At 34.9% G+C, this 9127-nt stretch overlaps 1 protein-coding gene and 1 non-coding gene across 2 annotated transcripts in view; one reads left to right on the top strand and one right to left on the bottom strand.

Annotated features, from left to right (window-relative positions):
- Positions 1-1147: 1147 nt before the first annotated feature.
- TSPAN19 (tetraspanin 19) overlaps positions 1148-9127 on the bottom strand; it is a 34379-nt gene continuing 26399 nt past the window's right edge. The window contains exons 7-10 of the mRNA XM_066254801.1: positions 6344-6454; positions 3902-4045; positions 2926-3009; positions 1148-1432 (exon numbers count right to left, since the gene is read on the bottom strand). Of these exons, the coding sequence (XP_066110898.1) occupies positions 1364-1432; positions 2926-3009; positions 3902-4045; positions 6344-6454 (408 nt within the window). The 3' untranslated portion in view covers positions 1148-1363. The remainder of the gene's footprint in view (positions 1433-2925; positions 3010-3901; positions 4046-6343; positions 6455-9127) is intronic.
- On the top strand, positions 1786-1861 carry TRNAT-CGU (transfer RNA threonine (anticodon CGU)). Its single transcript has one exon. It is a non-coding gene; the product is annotated as a tRNA-Thr (tRNA).

The following is a 9127-nucleotide window of genomic DNA, read 5'->3' as shown; positions in this document are numbered from 1 at the left end:
TGAAAGTATTCCACTTACATAGTACCTTCACAAATCTCCCTGAATTTTGAAAATATAATTAAGATGAGGAGTGCCTCAAGCAAGTTTAATATGTTTTTGTAAGTGATATAACAAATTTGAAGGGGAAGTCGGATTTAATTGTTGCCCTAAATTGTAACTAAATTGAATGGTTTTCTTCTGCTCCAGACTGATTCTCAGAACTTATTATTTTGTATCAAAAATTAAAAATAAAAAGTTAGGAAAAGATAATCCTGATCTATTCTATTTTAGATTAGCTAACAAGTCTTTATTTTATTCAAGGTGTAAAGTAACATTGTTTAAGGCAATATTCCCTACAATCATAAAGATGATAGAAAATGGTTATTTTATCTTTTTTTATTTTTTTGCTGATTTAAGAAAACTCTACAGGTCTCTAAAATCTACAATGTACTGAACAGACAGATGAAGAAATAAGATTGAATTAGTAAATGAGAATCAGCCTTCTACAGGAGTGGGAGCAATGCAAAATCTTCAGTTATTCTATTCTTTCTTCATTTTCTCAAGGTCAAAATAGCTTTTTACTGTAAAGGACAACAATGAGACAATAATACATCACACTTTTTAATTTTTCAAAGAACTTTTTCTGTTTTCACAATATTGTTAAGAAAATAGAACAGTTAGGTCATTTTCTTACTTTTCAAAGAATTGTGCATGCACACATTGAACAAAATTTAAGGAAAAAGAGAAGAAAATGAGGAGCAAGTTTGGTAATTCAGTGATCATTTAGAATAGGTATTTTTTTCTGCCACAGTTAGAAATTCATTGCTATTTTAATACTGCCACCCAAGAATATCCAAATCTATAAAGTGTTTAATTTTTTATTCACTTGTAAGCATTATGAAAATAAAGAAATAAATGACTAATTCAGTATAAAGGTATCATGATTTTCAATGTTTTTTCTAAATCTCCTATAAATCAGTATCTTTTTTTAATTTGCAAATATGATACATGTTATAATTGCTTGATTGATTAATATTTTCTAAACATCATATAGATATTTTTAACATAAGAAACTCAAAACATATGGTGGTTCTTCACCACATTTTGAATTCAATATATGCAGTGATATCTTTTAAATTCAGAAAGTAAGTCAAGGTAAAGTTCTAAATTGAAGAATATTTTGAAATTTTTGATATTTTGAAAAAGAAAATTAATAAAAATTTCATGGAGTGATGTAATATAACTTTAATAATTTTATGTTGCATATAACCGATGACTGCAGTATGTCATTAATGTAATTTAGAACTTCTGTTGGAATAAAAAATCACAATGTGATTATTTTGAGAATTCCTTGATTTCTTCTGAAAAAATTAAAATCCAAAGATCACATTTCTGCACATATTTTATTCTTGATATGTCTGAAGAAAGATACAGTTAATGAGACTTGCAAAACCTGGAAGAAAAGAAAACAATAAGGAATCAAAACGTAATTTATAAGAATAATTTGTAATGTTAGCACTTACTATGTAGAGGAGACTAAGGACTTGACTGTTCACTTTTCATTACATGGGTTATCATTGGGCTAACTGCTGATCTGTTTGTTTGTTTTTAACATAATTCTAACCATATCATCAATCATACAAAACTGCCTCTTTTTGGCATAGGATCAAGTCAAGTGGTGTGTAAAAAGTACATAGTAAAATGGAGCACAGGTACTACGCCCCTCAGTCTTGTCTTAAACTCCTCAGTATGAACATATAGCATTTCAAAATTACTATAGTATTAATGCTTATAAGAATGTCTTGGGCCCTGGCCGGTTAGCTCAGTGGCAGAGCGTCAGCCTCGTGTGCGGGAGTCCTGGGTTCGATTCCTGGCCAGGGCACACAGGAGAGACGCCCATCTGCTTCTCCACCCCTTCCCCTCTCCTTCCTCTCTGTCTCTCTCTCCCCCCCTCGCAGCCAAGGCTCCATTGGAGCAAAGTTTGCCTGGGCGCTGAGGATGGCTCTGTGGCCTCTGCCTCAGGCACTGGAATGGCTCTGATTGCGGCAGAGTGATGCCCCGGATGGGCAGAGCATCGCCCCCTGGTGGGTGTGCTGGGTGGATCCCAGTCGGGCATATGCCAGAGTCTGTCTGGCTGCCTCCCCGTTTCCAACTTCAGAAAAATACAAAAAACAAAAACAGAAACAAAAAAACCCCGAATGTCTTGGTTTGTCATCATTCTGAGACTAAAACTGTCACCAGTTGAAGATTTATGGAACCTTAGGTCAGTGCCTTTGTGGATCAATATAAAATTAAACTCAGTATCCTATTTTGGCCAAACTATGTATCATATGTATTCATGCCAATGTTATAGTCTGCACTGTAATAATCTATCCACTCACAGTTTTCTTGAATCCATAGGCCTCATTTGCTTTTATCAACGGTCACTGAGACTATAAAATGAAGTCCTCCTTCTAAATCTCAGCTCTGCAGTCAGCACCCTGTGGGTCACTTTGCTTCCAATTGTATCTCTAACATTTAGTATAGTACCTGAACCACACTAGATGTTCTCCACCCTCCAAATTTACTAAATGAAGGAGTAAATGAATGAGCCTGAGAGTGAATAAGTAGATTTACTAATGTCAAACATCTGCCTGGATTTTAGAAGTTTGCCAACTTGCCAATATTGTTTTCATTGCTGAGATAGGAAGGGTTTTTTTTTTAATATCACAAAGCAGTGAAATTATTTGATATCTCCCAGTATGACTACTTATTAATAGGCTACACCAACTAGGCTGATATGACCTCCAGCTGGACCTATACCTCTCTTGGTGCTAATAGTTTCAAGGCCCAGGCTCCCAATGGATTAACTTGTCTGATTACGTCTTCAGCTAGTTGTTCCAACGTTTATTTTGTGTCATTTATACTTAATACCTTTTATCTTTAAAAATAAGAACAAAAGCTTACCTCTAAAACCAAAAGTCCGAAGTTAATTTCAATTAATGTTAAAACATTAGCTTGATACCATGTGTTGATTTTATTTTCACAACCCTAAGGAAAAAAAAAATGTCACTTGGATTGACTTCAAGATGGATATGGTTTTATACATAATTCTATTACCAAGAAGAGACAAAGAAGTTAGAAATATACCAGTCTAAAAAGCAAGTCAATGGCTAACTGGACACTGAAGTTTTTAGTCCAGGGAGCTTCATATAAAGTAGGACACTTTGGTTGCTACTTATAAAGTTGCTGAGATGTTGTATGCAATTGAAATTAGAAATTTATTCTTTTGATTGGATTTGTAATTCAGCAGGGTATACACTGGCCTCTAAAATGATTAGTACCCAGGTAGGAGAAGCTTTTAGAAAAACAATTCTCTATGAATAAATTATGTAATTAAAATATACATCATAAAATTAGCATATGAACAAAGTTTTAGAAGTTCTTGGGGTGGAAATTCTTAGTTCAACAATATTCCGTACCTGTAAATAGTAGTTGCTCCAGGTCAACCTGTACTCTTGCTTCTGTTCAATTTACCTAAATATCATTTTTCTCATTGCTGGGGTCCCCCTCCCTTGATTTTTTGCCAGTACTTCTACCTCTTTAAAACTGGAATGGCAGCTCTACTACCAATCATTTACACCAGAGAGTTGCCAGTAGTGCCTCCTCTCTCTGCAAGGATTTGGGGAGGAGGTTTGGGGAAAAGGTTGATAAATATCTTAAATTCTAGGAGCACTTACTTAGATCACATAATTTCAGAAAGTTTATTTACTTATTATACACCTAAGATAATACAGAATTCACCTAAATATGAATTTAATTTAATGAAGTTGTATAAGAATGTAATCTGTATAAATATCACTCTTTTTATATAAAAAATTGTTCAGAATACTTGATTGATTTGAAAAAAAAAAAGGCAGCAGCAGCTTTGACTTATCATTACCTCAAGGTAAGTTGCATTCATTGGCTCATCACAGAACCACTTTTTTAACGTAGAATTCGTGCAAGAACATGGTACCTGTTCTGAATTTTCTTTATTCTTATTCTTTGTCCAATCTGTGTAATTGTGCAGGCCACAACACTGTAACTAGGAAAAAGATTCTATGAATTTTACCATAAAATATTCAAAGTGCAGTTAATTATACAATTCTCATGCGCATTAAAGTGTTTTATGATGAATTTTATTAATTTATTCTACATTGTAATGTAATGAATTACACAAGTATGTTGTTTATTTAATCTATTACTTTGTTTCTGCTATTGTTGATGTTAACAAGAGGTAAAGATCTCTACTTACATACGTGTGCTATGTTTGGCTGAAATTATTATATCTGAATTTATTTATAAGATCCCAGGATGAAAGAGACACTTGATTAACTAAAGCTACAAACCATGTTTAGGGCCAAAACATAAAATAGAGAATAACCTTAGTCATATCTTCCTCCCAACTATGGCAATTATCTTTATATTTATCTTAAATATGCTGCCATATGTGTTTAATATACAAAAAGAGTTTCAGGGTTATATTTACTTTCTTTAGAATTAATGTGAGTTGTTAACTTTCAATTTGTATTGTTTGAAAAATTACAACAAAAGATAAAAAAGGATGATAAAGAAATCAGTCATAGAGATGATCAAACATGTTAAAAATGTCTCATTTCCAATCTTATTAAGGTGAATTAGGAGGATGTGAAAAAATCAGTTTATATATTTGACACATAGGAAATAGGAAAGTTGAAGTGAACATTTCATTGTGTGTGTGTGTGTGTGTGTTTCCGAAGTGAGAAGTGGGGGGTGGCAGACAGACTCCCACATGTGCCTGACTGGGATCCACCCGGCATTCCCACCAGGGGGCGATGCTCAGCCCATCTGGGGCATTGCTTTGCTGCAACCAGAGCCATTCTAGCACCTGAGGCAGAGACCATGGAGCCATCCTCAGTGCCTGGGCCAACCCTGCTCCCATGGAGCCTTGGCTGCAGGAGGAGAAGACAGAGATAAAGAGAAAGGAGAGGGGGAAAAGTGGCCAGGAATTGAACCCGGGACTTCCACACGCCTGGCTGACACTCTACCACTGAGCCAACCAGCCAGGACCTGTTTTCTAAACTTATTATTAAAAGTTATAAAATCAGTCTTGTCTATGTCACAATATGCACCAACAATCTTGGCACTATCTTAAAATGGTTGACTAAAATAATGCTTTAGAGTTTGGATATTAAAAGTTAGTTCAACCAATCAAACCTACATATACAATATCAATTATTTCATGGTTAAGAACTGTAAGCTGGATTCTCATTAGTTGAAGTAATGTCCTATGTAGAACTATTTCGGTATTCTATCAGTTGGAATACAATCTGAAAATGAAATCCATACATATGGTTAAATACATCAGAGATACCATATGCAGAATAAAAACATTGATAATTACATTTCAGTTTTCCTAAAATGCATTTTTGTTAGTAAATGTACTAAAAGTAAATATTTCTATGTGAGGTGTCTAGTGTAGCAGTTAAGAATACAAAATCCAGTGCTAGATTGTCTGGGACTGAATCTTGGCTCTGCCACTAATTAGCTGGGTGACACTGGCTCAAGTACTAAATTTATCTTTCCTTTATCTATAAAATGAAAATGATAGTTTGACTTCATTGGTTGAGAGGATTACATGAGTAAATATAAGCAAAGCACTTAGAAAAGGGCCTGGTGCTACATAAATGTTTGCTATTTTCTTTACCAAGCACTGATTATGTTCCAGGTGCTGACCTACTCCTGCAAATTATTTGGCTGACCTACCAATTCCCTTCCCTGCCCAGAAAGATGTGAACTATTAAATAACAATTCTAACAATATTAGCTATTAAGTATTAGTTGCTTATTATGTCCTAGGTCCAAGACTTTCTAAGTATTCCATATAATATTACTCCATTTATTCCTGCCAACCAGAGGTAAGCGTTATTCTGCCCATTTTACTAACATGAAGTTAAGAAAATTACTAGTCCAGAGTCACAAAGCTACTGTGTGGCAATCCTAATATTCGGGACCAAATTAGAACCATCACATACTTGGCTGCCCATAGGGACTGTGCTCAGACTTACCTCCCATGGGTGCAGGAGGGCAGATGACCAAAATTGGCAAAAGCCCATCAACACTTTTATAGGGAAATCAGGGAAAAATGCACATCAATTAAACTAGAAGAGGAACTAAAGTTACAAAAGGAAGTTAAAACTAAGATCTGTAAGCGGAGACAATGCTATTACACCTTGTTTGAAAGATACTCGTAGAAGAACGTCTCATTCCTTTGTCCCTGTCTCCAAGTCTTCTCTGTATTGCCCCTACCTTACAGTGTTCACCTTGGACATCTAATTTTTAGTTTTATTCTAATTTTGTCTTACTGTTTTCTGTAAAGCACTCAGAATCGTCCATTTAGGTTTGTCTTCAGGCACATCTTGAGATCCATACTGAGACATGACTAGATCAATTTCATCACGCCATACTTGGTGAACCTATTGAGAATTGCATTAAAAGTAAAATTTTGACAGAAACTTTCCTATGACTCCTCATAAAAGAGTATTCAGAGTCAGTTTGTTGTTTTCTGCTTATGTCTAAATGCTGTTTTTTTCTTCCTTTTAACTATTTTTAGCAGTCTTAGTGAGTGTTGATGCATTTCGTCTAACTTAAGCATTAAAAATTTCATATGACTTTCATAAATAATTCCTAATTTGGTCCTCAAAAATGCCAAACATTAGAAAGAACATATAATATACCCATTTTATGAGCCAGGAGACAGATACTCAGAGAATTTAATAATTTGCTTTGTGTACATAAATAAGGAAGAGGAGCTGAGACTTCTAACACTAGTTTATTTAAATCCCAGGCTAATGACATTTTATTCTATTATGCTGTCTTTCAATAACAAAAACTAAATAAGTGGTGGGGATACTATAATAATTAAAACATTTGTACAAATTAAACCCTTATACATTTACTTATATGTTTATGCTTTAATATATTTAAGAAGCTTAGAATAATATGGAGTGTTATTTAGAGCGATAAATTATCTAACTTATTCTAAAGTTATCTAACTTATTCTCTAACTTAATTTTGATTTAAAATAGAAAATGATGTTTCTCCATTTTATATTGCTGTGGGGAAAAGACAGACTTATGTCCTCATTTTCCTTCTAAGCATTATTTGGGAAATACAAAGTGCTTCTGAAAAACATCTTAGTATAGAAGAGTAAAGTAAGTTCCATAAATAATCTGTGTAACCACTACACAAACAAAATTCCCTCACACATATTCAATTTGACAAGCAGCTACTGAAGCCCTAGTGCATCTCCAACACCAAATTAAGCACTGTAAAGGGTATAAGAGTTATAGAGGCTCCGGACACCTTAATCGACTTTGAATGTAGAAGGACAAATCAATGTAAAGAAAGCTGTTATCTCTGGGATGAACTAACAAGGGTTTGAGCCCAGGCTCTGTCATGTAGCCATGATATATTTCAGCAAGTATTTCTCCTCTCAAAGCCTCAGTTTCATGCTAGAAAGTCAGACTAACAATGCATCTCTAGGAATTGTTGTGAGGACCAGTAATATAATGCCTAAGAAGTGCTAATGACAGTCTCTGGTATATGATAGTTATTATTATATGATTCTTATTATTTTTAAAGTAGAAAGAGAGGAGTATGTGAATAATACTTAGTAAATATGGGTGTGTGATGCTGATAAACTATATTTACGTGTTAAGCGTCCTTCAGTATTATTATGTTCAGGTTTTATCACTAGTTCCAACAGTTACAAGCTAATGGGTTGGGCCCTGGCTGGGTACTCAATTGGTTGGAGCAGCGACCGGTAAACCAAGGTTGTAGGTTCAATCCTGGTCAAGGAACACATAAGAATCAACCAATGAATGCATAAATAAGTGAAACAACAAATCAATGTTTTTTTCTCTCTCTCTCTCCTCCATCCTCTCTCTCAAATCAGCAATGAAATTAAAAAAAAAAAACGTTGATGGGTAGAGACCTGGTGTTTTGTCACCAAAGCAGCTTTACAAAACTTACCTGCTACACACACACACACACACACAGACACACACACACACACACACACACAATTTGGTTGTAAGGGGAACAAGTTTTAGCTAAAAATGCCAGGACATTAACAATAACCCCTGGGTGGTTAGATCCAGGGTAGCTGCTACGTACAACAGAGCAAATAAAGTTGGGGGGCAGTGGTCTTATGTAAGAAGCAGTGGTGGGATTCAGCTGGTTTGCACCGGTTCGGCAGAACCGATACCTAATTTTTTGTTGAATTTAGCGAACTGGTTGTAAAATGGCACTTGTAATCTGGGTTCTCTCTAAGGTGGATGCCTGGGCAGCCACCCAATGTAGAAATCACAAATTTACATTCTTTTCTCTTTTTTAAAGCTCATCTGTGCAACAGCATATTCTAAGCGCCCATAGTAATGTTCATTCTGTCCGTAGGTGAAAAAAATTGGAAGTGAGGATGCCAATCAAGAAGCAATATGGAGCCTGACTAGGTTGTGACACAGTGGGTAGAGCATTGGACTGGGATAAAGAGGACCCAGGTTTGAGATCCCGAGGTTGCCAGCTTGAGCGTGGGCTTTTCATCTCTCTCTCTTTCTGTCTGTCTGTCCTTATCTGTCCCTCTCTCTGACTCTCTGTCTCTACCAAAAAATAAAATAAAATAAAATAAGCAATATGGAAATACCTTAAATAACAAGTTTTCTTGGTTTTTGTCAGGTATTTTTTAATATCTTTATTAACATTTTAAAACTTTCTTATAGCATAATCTAGTTTTGTGCACCTCTTTTATTGTTCTTATTTAAGTATTTAATGCATGAAATAATAAACTACCTTTTGGTATATCCGGTCATTAGGGCAGAGAACCAGTTGTTAAATTATTTGAATCCCATCACTGATAGGAAGATTTTGTTGGAATTTGGACATTAATTAGGTGTTTACAAATAGAATTTGAAATTTACAAAGCAGAGGAATTAATTCAGGACTCATTTTAAATTAATAAAGGGAAGGTTGGAACTAATCTTAAATAGCCCCTCTATGACAGGAACTTTGAAGATTCTCAGTTAATAATAACTCTATAAGGTAAGCAGACACTAACCATACCATACAGATGAAGAGAAAGGCTTAAGGCT

The sequence above is a fragment of the Saccopteryx bilineata genome, chromosome 2 (genome assembly GCF_036850765.1).
Source record: "Saccopteryx bilineata isolate mSacBil1 chromosome 2, mSacBil1_pri_phased_curated, whole genome shotgun sequence".
Lineage (NCBI taxonomy): Eukaryota > Metazoa > Chordata > Mammalia > Chiroptera > Emballonuridae > Saccopteryx > Saccopteryx bilineata.
The sequence above is the reverse complement of the archived record's forward strand: the minus strand, read 5'-3'. Positions and strand labels throughout refer to the sequence as shown.